Source organism: Leptodactylus fuscus, chromosome 6 (genome assembly GCF_031893055.1).
Source record: "Leptodactylus fuscus isolate aLepFus1 chromosome 6, aLepFus1.hap2, whole genome shotgun sequence".
NCBI lineage: Eukaryota > Metazoa > Chordata > Amphibia > Anura > Leptodactylidae > Leptodactylus > Leptodactylus fuscus.
In genome coordinates, this window is record NC_134270.1 from 169,407,625 (window position 1) to 169,429,392 (window position 21,768).

General features: G+C 43.8%; 1 protein-coding gene across 3 annotated transcripts in view; it reads left to right on the forward strand.

The window, feature by feature from the left end:
- LOC142209011 (dual specificity tyrosine-phosphorylation-regulated kinase 1B-like) overlaps positions 1-15,831 on the forward strand; it is a 49,810-nt gene extending 33,979 nt beyond the window's left edge. For all 3 annotated transcript variants that reach the window (XM_075277943.1, XM_075277941.1, XM_075277944.1), the window contains exons 2-11: positions 335-477; positions 896-1,015; positions 2,075-2,263; positions 3,205-3,352; positions 4,253-4,539; positions 6,836-6,982; positions 7,804-7,944; positions 8,179-8,482; positions 12,301-12,404; positions 13,696-15,831. In XM_075277943.1, coding sequence (XP_075134044.1) covers positions 415-477; positions 896-1,015; positions 2,075-2,263; positions 3,205-3,352; positions 4,253-4,539; positions 6,836-6,982; positions 7,804-7,944; positions 8,179-8,482; positions 12,301-12,404; positions 13,696-14,208 — 2,016 coding nt within the window. In that variant the 5' untranslated portion in view covers positions 335-414 and the 3' untranslated portion in view covers positions 14,209-15,831. The remainder of the gene's footprint in view (positions 1-334; positions 478-895; positions 1,016-2,074; positions 2,264-3,204; positions 3,353-4,252; positions 4,540-6,835; positions 6,983-7,803; positions 7,945-8,178; positions 8,483-12,300; positions 12,405-13,695) is intronic.
- The last annotated feature ends 5,937 nt before the right edge of the window (positions 15,832-21,768 follow it).

Here is a 21,768-nt window from a genome sequence, read left to right on the forward strand (position 1 = left end):
ATTCCATCAAAAACGTTTTAGCTGCAGTGTTTGGGTCACACCACCACCGTCATTAATATGCAATATCCAGTAGGGTTTACTGGTCAAGGCCTAGCCCCAGTTTCATACTAAGAATATAATGTGTGAAATATGTCCAGACAGATTATAGAGCACAACCTGAAACTGATGAAGTCTACATTACTGTGCCGGTTACATAGCACGACCTATTGATGGCGCTGCTGCGTTATCCTCTCCTCTAGTGGTACCATAAACGACACCGCACCTTTCTGTATCTATGCTGCAGGCTTCATGTACACGTAGCAAGGCCTAACCTCTTGTGTTTTTCTTCCTTCAGGTGGCAGCAGTACAGGATGCAAGTCCTCCTCTTCTTTCTGTCTGGCTGCCCCTTTTGCCTTTGTCCCCACTGAGGCAAGCATGTCGAGCCAGCACAGCCACGCTCCTTTCTCCAGCCTTCAATCAATGGCTGATCATCAGCAGGTAACTAGAACATGGCGGTGAGCAACGTAATGTAGAATGAGGTTTCCTAACATTGGCCAGAGGAGACAGAGCATGGTGTCATTGTCGGGTTATGGGAAGAGTCACTCACGTCGGGGGATTTTATCAACCCATATGAACCAATTTCCACCAAAGTGGAGCATTTTATACGCACTTGTGCCAAAGATGCGCCACTTTCTGTGTGTGGGGTGGGGACACCTTGGCTCGACTTATTTATCATAAGTCATGCCCTAAAACTGGAGTGAGGTATATTGGAGACAACGCAAGTTCATGCTTGGTGTAGTTTTCTATTCTGGTGCAGCCTTTGAGCCCTAAGTGTGGCTCACAACAGTATTAAGACTTCCGGGGTGTGTGTGATTTTCCTTGTCCGTTACATGACTGCCGTTGTCCTGCTCCACAGGTCCTGCCAGATATGACAATTTTACAACGGCGGATTCCATTAACCTTCCGAGACTCGGCAGCTGCACCTCTACGGAAGCTTTCAGTGGACTTGATAAAGACTTACAAGCACATAAATGAGGTGAGTTAATAGCGGTTACCATTAATATGTTATTGCCATGCAGCGGTGAGGGATGACGGCTGGTCACACACATGATCCGCAGCAAAACTATATGACGTGTGAATACAGGAATCTGCTAATTCATGGCAATCCACCCTAAAATCAAACCAGTGCCCAGAAGCGACCCGGCCTTGTCTAATCTTTCCTTGCACTTGGTGTAATTTGCCCTTCATCTGGGCTGGTAAGATAACAGCAACTCACTTTTTCCCACACTAGTAAATGTCAACCGGATGTGTAAATTGCTGTTCGCCAAACAAGTATCCCTTGCCAAGTGCAGAGACACCGCTCCTCCCTGGGTAGGATAGATTAAGAAATCGCATCTAATACATAATGACCTCATTCTGTCTGTCTCTCTCCATGGATGGATTCTGATTAAACATAGTCACTGGTCATCACGGTCCGAATCAGAGTTTTATCGTTTTTTCATTTCTGGCTTCACATTTTTAAACTTTTTTTTTTTTTTTTTGACCATTTTTTGGGGAGATGTTGTAGCTTATCCAGCTACCCATGATAAAACCCTGCCATGTTATCTCTACTTATTTAGTCCAAGATGTTAAGTTATCCTGTATATAGTGGATGGCGTCATGATTAGAGCTGAGTGAGTACTATTCGAAACGGTAGTTTCAAATAGCACGCTCCCATAGGAATGAATGTGATTGCCTGGCGCGCAGGGTGTTAAGCGGCAGGACACCGGCCCCAGCTTAGTGGCGGCTACGTCTATTCATTCCTATGGGAGTGTGCTATTCGAAACTACCGTTTCGATTAGTACTCGCCCATCTCTAGTTATGATCAGTGGCGGTCAGTCTGCTCGGACTCTCATCAATCTTGAGAACGAGGTCCAGTTCTCCCTTACTGATGGAGGGCCAAGCTGATAATGCACCTTGTTGCTCCATCCAGTCACATGGAGCAGAGGAGTACAGCGCTTGGTTATCTCTACACCTGCCACTTAATAAATGAGCACTTCTGAGATTTAGGTCTCTCATGATGTAGGATAAAAAAAATGTTCTTTTGCGTTTCCAGGTTTATTACGCTAAAAAGAAGCGCCGTGCCCAACAAGTGCCACCTGAAGACTCCAGCACGAAGAAGGAAAGGAAAGTGTTCAACGATGGATTTGATGATGATAACTACGATTATATCGTTAAAAACGGAGAGAAGTGGATGGACCGATACGAGATTGATTCGCTGATTGGAAAAGGATCTTTTGGACAGGTTAGTGGAGCGTGGAAAAATATCAAAGCGATAAGTTGTGTCCTTTAATGGAGAATACAACCAGAATCCTTCTCTATACAGAGCTCTGAGAACTTTTACCTCTATAAGGTCGGGGCCTCACGGAACGTAAATGCCGCGATTTGCCCGCAGCGGAGACGCTGTGGGAAAAATCGCGGCGTTGTACAGCGCAAGCAAAGTGGATGGGATTCATACGAATCCCATCCCCACTTTCCGGAAAAGATTGCAGCGCAGACACGCTGCGATTTGCAAAGCCGTTGCGGCTTTGCAAATCGCAGCATGTCAATTATATCAACAGAAACGCTGGCGGCTTTCCCGTAGATATAATGTTAAGAGAAAGTCCGCAGAGGAAAACTATGAACTCTCTCTTAAAAGTGCTGCGGAAAGAACCACAATGCGATCACGCCGCGATTCTTCCTGCAGCGCTTTAGTGTTGCGGATACGGTCCATGGGGCCTTAGTCGAAGTCTAATCCCAGTGTGGCTTGTGATATTTTAGTATACGTATGTCAGAGCAGTGTGCATGTAAATCTGTGGTTTACACATCAAATGTATGAATATTGAATAGATTGAAGATTATGTAGGGCACAACCTCTTACCTTGAGCCTCTCCTTAAGACTAGATGGACCCTGTTGTCTCTTTGCGCAGTCAGTTGTCTTAGTCAGAACCTCAGGACTATTCTGACTGGTGATCTGATTTTTTCCCCATGGCCCCTTCCCCTACACATCCTACCACAGTTCTATGACCAATGCAGTGAAACTTATTCGTTTTAACTAAGATATCAAGTCAGTCATGAAATCTGAGACTATATCTAGTATCTGCATGGAGACCATCAGAAATGTTGTCGCTGGAGAGTTCTGTACAAATTATATTATATATATATACTATATATCACTAATACAACTAACCCTGCCATGTTTTTCAGGTGGTGAAGGCCTACGATCACCATGATCAAGAATGGGTCGCCATTAAAATCATTAAAAACAAGAAGGCTTTTTTGAACCAGGCCCAGATAGAGCTGAGACTACTTGAGCTTATGAACAAACATGACACCGAAATGAAGTATTACATAGGTAAGTATGGACGGAGTATGTGTTCTCCGAAATAGTACTGACATCATTGACTTTGGTTGTACATTCAGGTCACACGGGCTCAGCCAGGAGAAATGCCACTGTATAGTATGTGTTCCTGTATACTCCATATTCTCCCATCCATTACAGTGTCGCTAAGTAATAGTGTACATAGCAGACTAATCCCTACTGCAGCAGACAAGGCCGGCTCTTATATACTTGTCATTTCGGGCCAGGAGGACGCTATCACCTCTGTTGGGTAAATGGGAGAAGTCTCTGTAGATCAGTTTTCACCTCCTTACCTGCCATGTTATCGTTTTTCATTTTCTGTTCTCTTCTGGGTTTGCATGGATTATATGGGCAGAATACTTCAGTCTGTGCCACTAGTGTTCTCAAAGGGGGATATTGCCGAAAGATCTGTGACCATCCCATTTGTCTGAATGCGGCTTGTGGATTCCATATAAAATCCGTTTATATGAATGGGTTGTTCCCACCACGAGGATATGTTGACATGAGTTTTCTGCAGATTCCCTACATCTATGGAGGGTGGTTTTTACATTCCTATTTTATATGAACGGAACAGACAAAATCTGTTATATGTGAATATACTTTAGAGGACCTGTCAGTTTTCCTGATATGTTAGTGCTTGGATGATCCATAATGTAATGTTTTATCATCTCTTATAATTCTGCCTTGTGCCTTTTGCGAGGGGGTACCTACAAACTGACTGTCCACAGTACCAGACTGTATACAAACGCAAGCCTTTGTCTAGGGGAATGGCCTGCAAGCTGACCTCCTCTACTCTACCTATAGACATGACCTACATAGTGTATGTGATTTTCCAGTTCACGGCTTGTATGTTGTTGGGTCTGAAATCTCACACGTTTTTCTTTTCCCTTGCAGTGCATCTAAAGCGGCACTTTATGTTTCGGAACCATCTTTGTCTGGTGTTCGAGCTTCTGTCCTACAACTTATACGACCTTTTAAGAAATACAAACTTCCGTGGAGTTTCTCTCAACTTGACCCGAAAGTTTGCTCAGCAACTCTGCACCGCTCTGCTCTTCTTGGCCACTCCTGAACTCAGTATCATTCATTGTGACTTAAAACCTGAGAACATTCTTCTGTGTAACCCAAAACGCAGTGCCATCAAAATTGTGGACTTTGGCAGCTCCTGTCAGCTTGGACAAAGGGTATGTGTTGTGTAGGAAGGTCGGCTTGAAAGCCTTGCATCTAGCGGGATTCGGCCACGCGTCATAGGTAGTCTAGCGAAATGACGCTTCACTGATGAACCTCTATATAGACAGGGGACGTATCGGTGACGGTACAATCCCAATAGCTAGGGGCTAGTTCTACGTAAGCAGTGATTGTCTAATAAAATGACCCCTATCCTCAATTTCAAGATGGCAGCTGTCATGAAAACCACTCATTTTATTGTTATGGCTTATTACAAAGAAAGGCCTTTTGCTTTCTAACCTCTCAATCCTGTGTTCGATTATAAAGGCTTCTCAGGCCTCATGTGCATGACTTTGTACATGAGTTGGATCCGTGGTTGAACAGCATGGACTGCACATGGATGATGGCTGTATGCCTCGACGGATTCATTATTTCAGCCTGGGCCGTAATAGGACCTGTCCTGAGTTTTGCCCTGGGCACACGGTTGTCTGTATGAATCAGTGTGCTAGCCATGAAAAACACAGCTAGTACATTGACAAAGCACACAGTCATGTGCATGACGCCTTATAGTTTGACTAAAGAGATGTAATCTAAGACTTCTAATTCAATTTGGTGCTGTTTTTAATGACTTATCCCCTTCTGATCATTGGATAGGGGATCACTTGCAGATCAGTGGGTGTCCTACTGCTTGGAGCCCCAACTAATCAGGAGAACCAGGACCTGGAGCTCATGCAGAGCACACCGCTCCATTGCTTTCAATGGGAGTGCCAAAAGTAGCCAAAGAACATGGCTCCACTATCTGTGGCATTCCCATAGTAATAGAGCGGTGTGTAGATCGGTCCAACCACTTCTCAATTTAGAACTGAAATCCCCTGATCTGTGGGGCTCTGAGCGGTTGCACCTTCACCAATCTGATATCACCCATCCTGTGAATAAGGGGTCACTGTATGACTGGAATATCTTACAAAACCTGGGAGTTAAGCGCCATATATCTAGACATTTCTGACAGCTTATGAATTGGTCTGAATCATTTAGGTCAGGGGTCTCAAACTCAATTGGGTCGCATTACGTTTTCCACAAGCTATGTTCTCTGCAGCAACTTTAGCGCCACCCACTTTTGTTGACTCCGCCCATTCATTTTCCATGTGTCCCCGCACAGTATAATCCTCCTACAGTCACCCGTACATTATATGTCCCACAGTATTAAGTCCCTCTCCTGGTGCCCCATTTTAAACTGGGGGAAACTAGAGGGGACATGAAACTGGGGCAGCTGGAGGAGGACATTAAACTCGGGCAGCTAGAAACAGACATTAAACCGTAGGGGTAGCTGGAGGGTGACATTAAACTGGGGGTAACTAGAGGCTGACAGGTCCCCTCCAGCTTCTCCCATGGTTTAATGCCCCCTCCAGTTGTCCCCAGTTTAAGTGCCCCCTTCATCTCCCCCCCCCCCCCCCCACCATTTCTCCTCCAGTTTCATATCCCCCTTCATCTGCCCTATCTTATGTCCCCCTTCCGTCTGCCCCCAGTTTCATGTTCCGCTTTCATCTGTGGCCCTACTTTCATGTCCCCCCTCCATCTCTGCCCCAGTATATAGTTCCCCTTCCGTCTCTGCCCCTAGGTTACTGAGAGAGAGACACAGAAAGTCAGACACACATACTCTCCACCCTGCATCTCGCGTTCCCCTCCCCTCTCAGTACCTTTAGACGACACATCTCTCCATCTTCCGGCCGGCACACTAAGGCCCGCCTCCCTAGTCACGTGACGTCTGACGTCACACACAGGTCCTTCAGTTTACAGTAGTACAAGCTTTCCACCGATCACCCATCGTTTTTATCGCTGTTATAACAGCTGGCGGTGATCAGAGGAAAGTTTAAGTAAAACACTAGCGGGACATGCAGGGAGCTGCGCGGGACAGGAGTACAAAGGTGGGACTTTCCTGCTAAATGTGGGACGGTTGGGAGCTATGTATTGAGGTGGGGGCCGCAAACTATTGTCCCGAGGGCCTCAGTTGGGCTGTGAGTTTGAGACCCCTGATTTAGGTAATTTAGGAACTGCCTCTCGTAACCAATCACAGCATTCATCATGTATTTACGTTAAAGTTATAAGCTGCGTTATGATTGGTTGCTTCAGGCAACGGACAGGCTTTTCATGAAAATGACCAATTTTCTGATGTGATGTCCAGTTAGGACAGATTTTGGAGTTGACTATTCCAGGCTGTCACCGTGGATGGCCCAGTCTTGCTCACAGTATAAGCGCTGATAGAAGTGGAACAAATCTTACTTTCTAGTAACCACCATTATTATTATTTTAAAGATCTACCAGTATATTCAAAGCCGCTTTTATCGGTCACCTGAGGTGTTACTGGGGATGCCGTACGACCTGGCAATAGACATGTGGTCTTTAGGGTGTATTTTGGTGGAAATGCACACAGGAGAGCCTTTATTCAGCGGATCCAACGAGGTAAGACCGTGCGATATTTCTGTAAATTCACTTGCAATCTGCTGTATAACTTGAGTACATGAGCAGTTATAAGGTAGTGTCATAGTTAATGGTTTTGCCTGTACTTACAGCGTTTTTTTTAATTGTACGTTTCCTATAGATATTATGTGGTTCAGATACAGAGCCACGATTGCCGTATCCTTCTCTGATCTCACTAGACATAACAGGGGTGGGGAATGGAGAGGTTAATGGGGACGAGTCTTCTCTGTCTGCTCCAGCCATTGCCATAGAGATGTTATTGCTCATAGGGGTGGCGCCGACTGTGCGGTGTGTAATGATGTCTAGGGTCAGATTTTTGGTGCCCGTACATACCGGAGGGACACAAACTGTGGAGTTGGTAGCCCGGTGCCTACCCTGTCCTTTATAAATGGCTGACGGTCAGTCAGAATCAGCAAGGCTCATCTAATTCAGTAAAAAGCCAGTGATTTAGTTCCAATGAAAGTCAATGTGTAAACAGCTAAGCTTCTAAGGGCTAGTTCACACAGGGCCAAGTTGGCAGCGGATTTTGAAGCGGAATCCGCCTCAAAATCCACTGCTCCCATTGACTGCAATAGGAGCCACTCGCTTCTCTTTTCCACTAGCCAGTAGCGGAAAAAAGAAGCAAGTGGAATCCGCGGCTGAATCAGCTGCGGCGGCGCAAGGCTCTGGTCCATTCATTTGGGCCTACTCCATCGCGGAATGCTGTGTGACCTAGCCCTGATTATAGAATATTTTTGAATGATTAAAACTTTATTTATTGTGACCTATTTGGACTAATAAAAACTGTTTGTGACCTAAAAAAGGTGGACCAGATGAACAAAATAGTAGAAGTCCTGGGAACTCCCCCAAACCACATGTTGGATCAGGCCCCAAAGGCACGTAAATACTTCGACAAACTTCCTGAAGGAACGTGGACTGTAAAGAAAAATAAAGATATCAAGAAGGTAAATCCAGAAGTGTCAATTCAGTAAGACTTGGTTTTGTCGCTCAAGTAACTTGTCCGATTCCCGTTATAGTTATTGACCTCGACATATCGAGTCCTGAAGTCGTGTTTTTTTCGATAAATCTAAATATACGTTCATATTCTAATTCCATAAATGGGACCTTGTATAGCAGCACATGAGGTTTTTCTTCCATTTCGATTTTGTGTAACCCCTTTCTGGTTCTGCTGTTTTTAGGACTACAAAGTGCCAGGAACTCGTAGGCTCCATGAAGTTCTGGGAGTAGAAACCGGCGGTCCTGGTGGACGCAGAGCAGGAGAACAGGGACATTCGCCATCCGATTATCTCAAATTTAAAGATTTAATTTTACGGATGTTGGATTATGACCCTAAAACTAGAATTACCCCTTTTTATGCGCTCCAGCACAATTTCTTCAAGAAAACGACGGACGAAGGGACAAACACAAGTAACAGTAACTCTACAAGCCCTGCTATGGACCATAGTCACTCAACCAGTACAACTAGTTCTGTGTCCAGCTCAGGTGAGGGTCGCCATACGCTGGCCGAAACGTACTGCAATTTTTGGCTGATACTTTAATGTGCCTTGTACCTCGCATCGGGGAGGAAAGCGTATCAACGGGAAATGTACATGCAGGGCGTTCATTGGTCTCGCCTTGTTCACACATGGCAGGTTTGGCAGTATTTTGAACCAGTTATCAGGAGCGGATCCCTAATACGGGGGAATTTATAATGGAAAGTTTTTATACTTTATGCCAAAATCCAGAGAGGATACAGAGAACCGTGCAAAATACTTTCCCTGTATGCAATATAGAAGTGTGCGCTGGCTTGGCTTGTCCTTTTTGTGCAGACTGAAAAAAAGAGGGAATCAAAGATCTGCGTGCATTATATTTTACGTATGTCTTAAAGACTTGTTAGAAGACCTTTAAAGGGGTTTCCACTTTCAGACCAATATTGAGAGACAAATGTTATGGTTGGTATAATAAAAAAAGTTGTACAATGTTCCAATATACTTTCTGTATCAATTCCTCACGGTTTTCTAGATCTCGGCTCACTGTCATTCATTCTGTTACTTGTAGTGGATAAAATTCTGACCATGGTCATGTGATTTACGGTCCATGGTCATGTGATGAGTACACAGGTGCACAGCTGATTACCAGGCAGAGGTCTGATTACTGTGCTGTGACTGTAACGAGCAGCACCTGTGTCCTCATCACATGACCATGGACCGTAAATCACATGACCATGGTCAGACTTTTATCCACTACAAGTAACAGAATGAATGACAGACAACAAGCCGAAATCTAGAAAACCGTGAGGAATTGATACAGAAAGTATATTGGAACATTGTGCAACGTTTTTATTATACCAACCATAACATTTGTCTCTCAATATTGGTCTGAAAGTGGCCAACCCCTTTAAGGCTGAGGCCCCATGTGGCAGAAATGCAGCTTTTGTTGTTGCAGATTTTGCTGCGGGTGTTTGTTTTTTTTTTTTGTTTTTTTTTTGAGCCAAAACCAAGAATGACTGACTATAAAAGTCAATCGACTCCTGGCTTTGGCTCAAAAAAAAATTGCAGTAAAAAAAGCTGCATTGTGGGACCACAGTCTAAAGGGGTTTTCTTGGGCTCAGTATGAGATTGTTGGGGATCAGACACCCTGGACCTCTGCCGAAAGGTAGATTGAGAAGTTTGCTGCGCTCACGAGCACTGATGCCTCTTCCTTGGTTAGGGTATGTTCACACACCAGAAAATGGATTGTGTGTGAGAACATACCACACGGCTAGCAGTGATGGAGTGCCGATGCATTCCGCTCTGGATTAGGCCCGAATGAATGGGCTTAATAGGGAGGGAGTCTTGGGCCGCGGATGCCGTGGCTGAGTCGGCCGTGGAATCCACAGCAAGATAGGGCAGCTCGCTTCTATTTTTCCAGTACTAGCTAGCAGGAAAAAAGCGAGCGGCTCCCATTGAAGTCAGTTGGAGCTGTTTTGTCAGGCAGATTCAGCATCAAATTCTTCTGCCAAAAAACTCCTTGTGAACTATCTCTTACTGACCCTGAAGGTAGAGCTGTAGGTCAGTCCCATTCATTGAAGAGGCCACGGCACTCACATGAGCTTTTACAACCAGCTGATCTTTAGTGGTCCTGAGTTTCGTCCCCTTCCCAGTCACATTTTGGTGACCTATCCTAAGAATAGGTAATTGGTATACAAGTCTTGGAATGTTCCTTTTAATTTGGGTCCATATGGTCACAGACCCCAAAAAACATACAAAATGTCTTCTGTCCAGGCTTATAAAGACTAATGTCAGTGGTCAGGCCTGAGTAAGGGTTTCTGGCATTGTCACCTTTATTGATGTGTATCTAGCACTGCAATGTGGCTGGAAAGTCTGAGCAAGTAGCTGCAAGAAAGCAAAGTTTGTGTTGTGTGGAGCGCCCCCTCCCAACTGCTATGGGGGGCAGATAAAGGGTTGTCCTGACTCAAGAGCCAACGTATTCTGCAGAGCTTGTATCCTGAACATTAGATTATTTTCACATTGGGGCTTACAATCTAATTTTCCAGTGTCCTATGTTAGGACCAATATTATTATAGGAAGCCACGTAACTGATCAGTACGTGGGAGAGAGACAAACCGCCGGGGAGAACATACATGTAGATATTTGCTTTCGGGAACATTTGAATCCAGGTCCTCTGTTTTGAAAGGCAACATCGCTGACCCATGTGTTGCAAAATCCATGGGATTTTCCAGTTCTTGATTATTGATGACCTTTATCAGGATGGGTCCTCCATAAAAGATCGTCCCCCCAAGGACTGGACACCGCGTTTAAGGCTCTTACTTCAACTAATATGCGCATATATTAATAGCTGATCCTCGTCTATACATGAGTGTTATCCTAGTATTCATTGTTACATAGTAGATCAGATTGTGGCCTGTAACTGAGACAAGGAAGTAAATATCCCATATATCCGGCATAGTACATTTTGATTAGAATGAACCTGCTCATTGTAAGGTCTATTCACATGTAGCAGTCAAGTTGTGGTTTGGAAACGGCAGCAATGGATTTGTAGTTAATTCCACAGTTTTTATAGGAAACCCCTTGTAATCTGCTTATACAAACCGCAATAACCGCAGTACAAAGTGCAGTAAAACTCTAGTCGTTGTGCAGATGTGGTTTTGACTTTTTCAATGAGCGCTCAAATATTAGGATTAAGTACACCATGTATCTGTCTGTGGGCGGAAGGGGGCTGAAGACGTCGCCTCCAAGAGTCTGATTTGCAGCAAACATGGATGACTTGTACCATGTGCATCCTGGGAATGGAATAGGCAAAGAAAAATTGTCCCGGGCGAAAAAAAAGAACCTGCTATAGCGCCACCTTTTGGCAGCTAGGCTCCTATAAATCAGTGCCTGGTTTTCCTGACACCTAGTGGCATCATCTGGGAATAAAGCCAAGACAGAATATCTCCTCCAAAAGGAAGAGGAACCGTTCCTGCAGGGAGAGCGATTTTTTTTTTTTTTTTTTTTTTGACAGAAATTGAAGGGAGCCTTACCCACAGGCTCTTAAGAACTGGAACTGGTGTTTTAGGGCTCGTTCACTTGGGGCAAGAGGAGGCGGATTTTCCACCTCAAAATCCACTTCTTCACAATAGAGGTCTATGTAGACCACTAGCGTCCTTTTTTCCCGTGAGTGGAAACACAAAAAGAAGCGAGCTGCCCTTTCTTCAGGCGGATTCAGCCTCAGCGTCCCAGCACCTTCCAGACTTTACCCATTCATTTGGGCCTAATCCAGAGCGTGAAGCCGCGACAGTCGGAAAGCACATTTTGGTCCTATTTTGACGCAGCTTCCCACGTCAAAATCAGGACCAAAATATGCCATACCGTGCCCCATGTGAACTAGCCCTTAGTGTCCCAAATTGCCTCCTCCTAGTGTAGCACGATCAGTGGCTTCTATGACTAAATACTTTACCTAGAGAGGAGTCTGACTCGCCTCAGCCCTGGTTCTGTTCACCTTGGTCTCATTGCACATGACTCTGGCGTCAGTGAATCGTAGCGCAAGGTATTCAGCAGCCAGGATAAGTGTCTGCTGGGGGGGGGGGGGGTTGTTTTGGGTTCTGAATAAATGTCACAGGTTCCCTTAAACGTTCCAGCTTGCAATTTAATGCCTATACATAAATATATGGCTGTATCATCCAAGGTCTCACCAGCTCTTTGGTCCGTCCTCACACCAGGGTAACCCTAAAGATCTCTCAGCGGGTCGCTTGTTCCCCCAGGTGGTTTTAGTACACCACACTTGTAGTTTTGTGCCGTCTGTTGTGCTCTCTCCTAATCCATGTTGTGCTTTAACTGCAGGAGGATCAAGTGGCTCTTCTAATGATAACCGCAATTACCGGTACAGCAACAGATACTATAACAGCGCTGTCGCTCACACAGATTATGAGATGCAGAGTCCACAGGTAAGTGCTTCACCTTGTACACTGGCTGCTTGTAAGATACTCTAGTCTAACTTCCTTGTATGCTGCCAACAGTCCACTAACTTGTCCTACCTTTGAGGAGATAAATGGTATATTGATACTGGCAGTCATGGTCCTGTATAGAACCTGACTGTGTGTGAACACTTGCTCAGATTGCTCCACAAAAGGTGGATTATTTATTTTTGGTTACATAGTGCATGATCATGAGTGATGTTATCACATGTCCCCCATATGAATTAAGCTTTGGCCGCCTGGGTCGACTCTCTATAGGACTGTGTAGCAGAGGTCAGTGCTTAGCTAATTGACTATGATTGGAGTGGCGGTGACCAGGCACGATCTGGTATATGGGCCCATGTTGTCGCACTTTGATCACTGGAGGTCCCAACACAGGAACCAGACATGTATTACCTGTCCTGCAGATAGCTGATAAGTTTCTGTTGTGGGACAACTGCTTTAATGGTTTGTGGATGATTGATCACATTTCCTTATTGGACTTGGGTCATCGCCAACCGCTAGTCCTAGATATAAGTGAGTGGTCTCTTGTGGTTGTATACAATCTTCCTCCTCGTCCACATCAGCGTTTGGATTCTGTCCGGGGGAGTCCACATGGGGACCCCTGAACTGCGCTGTACAGTAAAAGCACATGGACCCCATAGACTATAATGGGGTCTGTGTGCTGCCTGCATGAATCATGCAGACAGGAAAGTAGATGGTGAACTTCTTTCCTGTCCACAAGATCCCTGCGTAGATCTTGCGGCATGCACCATTATAATCTATGGGGATCTGTGTGCTTTTACTGCACAGCGCTTGCAGATGTGAATGAGGGCTTACAATCAAAGGGAATATTAGGCTGGTGATGACTTCCTACCTTCATGATCACAGCTCTCATATTCCATGTGTGAGACTAATGTCGGCTATCTATGTATATACTAGATTGTGGTTCAGGGGTGCGGTGTACAGCTATCCTACATGTACCTCTAGTTGATCACATTTCCATATTGGACTTTAGTCATTGTGCTGGGGCTTTGGTAACTACACAACATCTCCATAGTCACAGATGGGAGTGATCGGTCCCTTCTTGTGGATGAAAGGAGTATTGGGCTGGTGAGGATGACTTCCTATCTTCACGATCACTGCTCTTATATTCCGTGTGTGTGACTGATGTCTGTGTATGTAGTGCTCCTTCTATACTACAACAGTGTAAAGAAAACCTCAGCCTCGTGTCAGTCTTTACCTTGTCTAATATTCCGTTCTTTTTGTCCTTTCCCCACAGGCTCATTCTCAGCAGCAGATAAGACTGTGGGCCGGCGGAGATGTTCCCATCACAAACAGCGATTCCTACCCTCAGATCTTACCTCACAAGCCTACTCCCAGTCAGCCGCAACATTTTCATGGAAACGAACCACATCACCCTCACCCGCTGTATCATCACGTTAACCGGCCACACTACCATCGGCAGCTCATCACCTCCTCTTCTCCGCAAATCCCAGAGTCTATGGAGCTCAGCTTGGGACACAGACACCCCCAGTCTTCCTCTTCATTGCACCCACACCACCCTAGCTTAGACTGCACTCCGTTTGGCTCCTCAAACTTACACTTAGGGGTTTCTGCTTTTCGGACTAGAACAGTCAGCGGGCACAACGATTCCGGCGTGCCTCTGAATTATCCCTACTCTAGCAACACATCCAGCATGGTTGGACCACCTCATATCCGAAACAGGACGGAAACTGAAGAGAGTGCGATGTTAGGCGTTTGTGTCCCTCAGAGTACAGCAGCAAGCTCTTGATGATTCTTTCATGTAAAATTAAAGCCATACCAATAATAGAAAAAAAACAAAAAAAACAACAAAAAAAAAAATACTGAAATTCGGAAGGAGGGCTGACAGGCTGCAGGGTGGGGTTGTGGAAAAAGGGTGAGCTGGCTTTTATCACAACCATCAAACAAAAAAAAAATGTCAAGGTGTAGCTGTTAATGTGAATTGTTTATTTATTAAAAAAAAAAAATCACTACGAGAGGAGTGTGACGTGTGTGTTGACCCATGAGAAGCCGTTCTAAACAGACTTCAATTGGACTGCTTTTTTTTTTTTATTTTATTTTTATTTTTTATTGCTTTTTTTTTTTTTTTTTTTTTGACACACTGGTAAAGAAGTTTTAACCTGTGCAAAGACTTCAAGACATTTCCAATGCTTCCATTTCTATCATGAGTTCCTCTTCGGAAGAAGCGGGGAGAATCCAGACTTACTTTGCACGTCAGTGAACTCGTTTACAGGCCAAACGTCACTCTGCAAAACACTGTCTGTGCCAGTTGCCCAACGCTGCCATTTTAACCATTCATACAGATTCCTGTGTTGCCCCCCCCTCCCCCCCTTTTCCTTCCTTTTACCCCCTCCCCCCCCTTCTTTATACCAACCTTTGCTAGGGTGCAGATTTATGCACTTCACTGGAATAACCTTGGCTGCTAACTCCACTCTCTCAACTGGAATTGCTGCTAAAACTCTTTAACAAAAGTTTTTTGCTTTCTAAAAAAAAAAAGAAGAAAAAAAAACACCTAAAGGTTCCCCCGTGTCTTTTATTTATGACTTCGTACTCAGTCGGTTTTAGCTGTTTCAGGAAAGATTTTTAGGAGCCATTTTTTTTTTAAATTGAGGAGTTCAGTGTCTCTTATTCCCTCCTATCATTTTTTTTATTTGTTGTCATCCATTTTTTTTTTTTTTTTTTTTTTTAATTTTTTCCCCCCCACACTGAATTCTGGTTTTCACACTACGATTTATTTTTTTTTTTAATTTTTTTTCTTTAAATTGCATTTCCCTTCCATGTATCTCTTTAATTTTTTTTTTTTTTTTCTTTAAATATTCTCGGCCTCTTAAGTTCCGTGTGACCAGTCATGGCGCATCTTCATGGGTTCTTGTAAGACGCTAAGCCCTTGCTTCAGTATTAAAAACTTTTACAGTGCTATGTGCTGTAACGGTAGGGTTTTTATTTTCATTTTTTTTTTTTTTTAATTTTCCAAAAGCTTTCAAAAAAAATAATGTAAAGACTAAACCTGTCCTATTTTTTTTTTCCATATCTCTGTGGATAGTAACGTACTATTTTAATTTTTTTTTCTTTTAATTTCCCCCCTTTTTTTTTTCTTTTTTTTTTTTTAATTTATTGTACCAAAGATGGTATTGAGGCATCACTTTAAAAAAAAGAGAAAAAAAAAGAGAAAAAAAAAATATCAGACATGTAAAATGATTGTCTTTTTAAATGTTTCCTTTTTCTGTTCTTGCGTGTTTAATTGGGCTTAATTCTGAATCATGTGTAGTTGCTGTTGGACTCCAAGGCCTTTCACATTCATGTTTGTTTCAAGTATTGTGGGTGATTTTGGAGGATCCTAAAAATAAAGTAATAGACAGCTACAGAAGATCGAGAGGTTCGGTGTCAATTGTGTCTTTAAACAAAAAAAAAAAAATTTCACAACTCGAAATTCTAAACCATTGAGAGCGTCACATTAGCCATGCTGTAATATAAGCATCACTATTTGCTTTGGTGAATAAAACTGAACTAGACCTGACTGTGGATGTCGATGATTCCGCTTTGCTGCCACGGACGCTTTCCGTAGCCCAGGCCGGGAGGGTTCATGGTAGCAAAGCAATGAACGACGTATTTTGGGTGTATCTATAACGCGTAGGGGTCGCAATGTGTGTATGCCAAACTTGCAAAAGAAATCTCCATGTACTGTCTGGCATGCCTGTTTTCTGCCCATACCTTCTGCTGTGCTTTTTTTTATTTTTTATTATTATTTCTGCTTTCTGTATATCAGTTTATTATAATGTTAAATGCATATTTTATTCTAGCTCTTTTAATTTTTTTTTATTTTTTTGTCTTAAAGCCTCTGAATTTATAATGTGAGACATGGTGGTATCATTTGGCTTTGAAAGTGGTTGTCCAGGGTTAAAAAAAAAATAAATAGGGGGCAACACGGTGGCTCAGTGGTAGCACTGCAGCCTTGCAGCGCTGGAGTCCTGGGTTCGAATCCCGCCAGGAACAACATCTGCAAGGAGTTTGTATGTTCTCCCCGTGTTTGCATGGATTTCCTCCCATTCTACAAAGACATACTGATAGGAAAAAAATAATGTACATTGTGATCCCGATATGGGGCTCACAATCTGCATAAAAAAATAAATGCTAAGAGTGTGCAGAGTGGTAAAACATACCTGCCTGATCGTCGCCTTTGCTCCTGCGGCCAATGATGTCTATATGTAATGTGACTAGAGATAAGCGAACACTGTTCGGATCAGCCGATCCGAACAGCACGCTCCCATAGAAATGAATGGAAGCACCTGGCACGGCGACCGGCCACCGGCAAAGTGTACGTGCCAAGTGCTTCCATTCATTTCTATGGGAGCGTGCTGTTCGGATCGGCTGATCCGAACAGTGTTCGCTTATCTCTAAATGTGACCACTGGCCCGAGTGCAATGTTTGGCACGAGACCTGCGGTGGTTACGCGTTCATGTACAACTCACCCCTGTAGTGCAGCGACAGGAGCTTTGCCAGGAAGTGCAAGTTATTTTATCATTTTTTTTTTGTCCCCCCCATTATCTTATTGATGGCCCATCCTCAAGCGGGGTACAAGACGGCAGTGAAAAACGTACGTTTAGTGAAAAATATCCGATTTTCCCGTCTGCCTTTCATCTGTGGGCACTCGTTTTCACAAATCTTTCATAAATTTGAGCTCATTTAGGAATCTAATCTGTTTTTTTGTTGAATCATCAAGCAGTTGTGGCAATAGCCCCTGTTAAATTTAATGCAGCTGCATGATGGCCATAAAAAAAAAATCCAGAATGAGCTGTTCCACAGACAATTGTCATGTGATTATAAGTGTTAGAATAGGTCCATAAGGGAGCCTTCACACGGAGTGTACACTCTGCTCATTCTTAACGTAAAACTCGTTCAGAATGAGCGCGTAAAAAGCAGATCCCATTGTCTTGAATGGGTGCTGGCATACGCGCGTATCACATTGAAAGCAATAGGGGAAAAGCCTCCCATTGATTTCAAAGGGGAGCGCGTGTATGCCGGCACCCATTCAAGTCAATGGGATCTGGTTTTTACGCGCTCATTCTGAACGAGTTTTACATTCAGAATGAGCGGAGTGTATACTCCGTGTGAAGGCTCCCTAAGTTGTGAATCTACTGGGGTCTGGCAAATAGCAGCCTCCATGTTAGCCCTAAAACCTCTTCACAGAAACCCAACAGAGCGGTGTACACACCTGTATAGTGGCGGTGCTTGGTATCGCCGCTCAGGACTATTCACTTGGCCATGCAACCGATGAATGGGAGTTGTAAACCAGAGAGCTGATCTGTAGGGGATCTGGGTGTTTGACCTATCCTAATGTAAAAAAGAAACCTTGCATTTCCTGGTCAAACCCCTGCAGCTCCCGCACAATCCCTAAGCGGGGGTGTGTCCTACATGTACATATGACCACCGCAGCCAATCACTGGCCTCTAAGGTCTGATACTGCAGAGGCCAGGGGGTCACTTACTTATGTACAGCACTAGAGATGTTACAGATCGAATACCTCTCCTGCATAGTTATTGGTGTTAAAAAGAAAAAATAAAGCGGGAGGGGCATCGAATTTTTACTGCGTTTACCACTTGGTATTCGACAGAGTACACCAATATCTATGCAGGGGAGGTGTTCGATCGAATACTACGATGAGGAGGGGGTCACAGGTTTATCTGTTTTACCACTCTCCATGCTTTCAGTAACATTTAAAAAAAAAAAAAATTTAAAAAATCCCGGACAACCCCTTTTAATATGTTTCATTTGTTCCAATTTTTTTTTTCTTCTTCTTCTGGACTGGCCTACAGAGTTACTTGTGTAGTGATATAATATATATATTTACATTCATTTTTTTATTTTATTTTTTTTCCCACTCCAATTTTTATTTTTTTCTAATATTGTCAAAGGTTGTCCACGTCACCCATCCTACGGACTTTGCTCTTTTTCCTGCTCTGTAATTTATGGAGATATTTATTTCAATTTTTATCGGTTTCCAAAAAGTTGCGAAAATTGCTGTATGGAAAAAAAAAAAAAAAAAATTTTTTATGAAATCTTGGCAGAACGTATAAGACGATTGGTTGCTTCTTTAGCCCCCCCCCCGTTTTCTCTCCTTACTGACTTATGATGTGAATCCAGTCCCTACTGTTACAGAGCAGGCTTGTCCTGCACCGCAGATCAATAAAGGAGGCTCTTTACTTTGGACTTCTGCACTTTGCTGTGTGTGAAAAACTTAAGAAACGCAATCCTACAGATGGACATTGGGGAGGCGGCGGGGGCTTAGCCAGCTTTATCTGTAGAGGTAAGAGTGTAGAATATATAGAAAGAGTTATATCAATACTGATCCTGCGCGGAGGACACAAGTTCGGGCCGTCTCCGTTCGCGTGGAGCTGACGACGTGATGGTTTCGGGGACGCTATGATCAGATTTGTATATGTTGTATGTTTATCCATATAGGATTATAAAGTTATCTTTTCTATTGCAGAATGATTTGTACAATATTTTTTTTTTAATATATATATATATGCCATGGTCTTCCAGTTCTCTGCATGAAACCAATGTATGGACGACAGGCCCGCCGCTTTATATCCCAGCATTAGCCAACTAGCGCCATGACTATTCCTTTAGGACAAGACCAGGTAAGCCGTGACTGTGAAGGTGTCATAGAGCTGTATGTTTGGGAGGCTGGGGCTTATTCACACCACAGAGTCTAGATTTACTGGGTTGAGCTGTATGTACGGAGACTGTAATGCCCCAGTACAGACTGCTAGGACATTATAGGGTTAACGTATAGGACAGGATTTCACGTGGTGGTGCCAAGATGGTTCTCTCTCCTCAAGACTTTCTTGGTGGCGACCATTCCCAAGTACAAGACATGGTGTCCCATAAATGTAAATGGTCACGTATGTGCACACAAGGTCCATTGACATCAGCACTTGGCACTACACTTCCCTGAATGGAGCCATGCTGGAGGAATACACGGTCTGTGTCCTAGACGTTGAATACAGTCATATTGTAAGTGCTCAACCATCGCTCTATTCTAGTGGAGGTTCTCCTAATTTGTAAGGGTTTTAGTGAATAGACATCTCATCCCCCTTCCTTCCCATAGATCTAGCTAACAGAAATAACAATGCCAGAATACACAATTTAATGCCTTACGTCTAGGCTAAGGCCCCATGTTGTGGAAATGCAGCTTTTTTTTTTTTTTTTTCGTGGTTTTTTGAGCCAAAGCCAGGAGTGGATTAAGCAGAAGGTAGAAGTATAAGAACTACTTATGTTTCCCATTCCTTTTGTTGCCATTCTTATTGCCAAGTTCTTATACATCTACCTTTTGCTCAATCGAATCCTGGCTTTGGCTCAAAAAAACGCAACAAAATCTGCAACAAAAAAAAGCTGTTTCCACAACGTGGGGCTTTAGCTTACTGTTCACACTACCGTTGGTGTCTGTTATGAAGGTGTCCGTTTAAAAGAAAAAAAATGGACACCTATCATAACTGACACTAAGGGCTCGTTCACATCTTCGTTCAGGGTCTCCGTACTATGGTTTCCGTCTTCTGCCATGCAGAAGACGGAAACCATAGACCGGGTCCGGCCGTGCGCGGCAGTGAGCGTTTTAGGCTCTCCGCCGTGAAACCGGATTTTTTTATCCGGACACAGAGTACTGCATGTCCGACTCTGTGTCCGGATTATAAAACCAGGTTTCGCGGCGGAGAGCGCAAAACGCTCACTGCCGCGCACGGCCGGACAGCTTTCTCACCCATTCAAATGAATGGGTGAGAGAGACTCCTGCAGGCTTCCGTCTCCTGCATCTGTTTTATGCAGGAAACGGAAACCTGCAATAAGGAAAGAAGAACGCAGATGTGAACGAGCCCTGACTGATGGTAATCCATGACTGATGGCTGATCCATTTAATGGATCAGTTAAAAAAACGGACACATTAGTATGAGCATCAGTTAGTGTCTTTTTTTTATACTGTCCGTTTTTTCTTTTTTGCTGTTTCTGAGCATGTGCAGAAAATAATGGACTGTAACTGATGGCCATCAGTTACTGTCCGTTATATGTCCGTTGCGCATAGACCTCAATGTTTTTAAAAAAAAAAAAAAAAAACGGACAAAAAATCCTGCATGTGTGATTTCTCTGTCTGCTTGAAAAAACGGACATGGTTGTTAACGGACCCTTAAGGACACAGACGGACAACAGATGAAATCCCATTGAAATGAATGGAAATTGTAACGGATACAGCTAGTGTCCGTTGCTAAAATCTTGAACGGACAGTTGCAACGGACACCAACGGTAGTGTGAACGCCCCCTTAGACTTTTTGGGCTGAAAATATTTAAAAAAAAAAAAAGAAACTTGATAGTCTTCAGTAGTTACTAGAGATGAGCGAGTAGTTAAATACTCTATATTCGTTTCGAGTAGCCCCTCGATATTCGACTACTGGAATCGAATATCGAATCCTATTATAGTCTATGGGGGAGAAAATGCTCGTTTCAGGGGTAGGCAACATTCGATCAAATTATACTTACCAAGTCCATGAGTGAGGGTCGGGCTGGATCCTCTGAGAAGTCTTCTCTGTGCAGCGTCCCCGCGGCATCTTCTGGCTCTGAATTCACTCTGCTAGGCATCGGGCCTGGGCAGAGCTGACTGCGCATGTCCGTACTACAAGAAAATGGCCGTTTACAGTTTTCAGTTGGCTCTGCCCAGGCCCGATGCCTGGCAGAGTGAATTCAGAGCCGGAAGACGCCGCGGGGAAGCTGCACGGAGAAGACTTCTAAAGGTAGGAGAATAACCAGTGTTGATTGGCCAACTGTATAGCATTTGGCCAATCAACGCTGGTTCTGCATCGAATTTTTCCATTCGAATAGCGAGTGGTACTCGATCAGGTACGAGTATTTCGAATACCATAATATTCGATTGAATACCTACTCGCTCATCTCAAGTTGATAGCCGTTAAAAAGGTAACTAATAATGCTGACAGATTACAACGTTTCAGAACTCGGCTCCTTTCTCAAGTAAATTTAAAAACCATTTCTGAAGGATGCATATTTATGTACAAAAGGACACATAGGGATAGAAATCTAGGAGGAAGGGGGGGGGGGAGAGGGTTATTAGTAATTGGTAGAAACAATGTAAACAATTGGGCTGAAAATACTGAGCAAACCTGAGGCTGAACCATCTGTATCAGTGGGGTCTGGTACCCAGTCAGCCACTGGATGCCGCTCTTACTAGAGGTCATCAATATTTTAACCCCTTTAAGATTGGGGCCCCATATGGCAGAAACACATTTCCTTTTCCTTTAGTAAACAC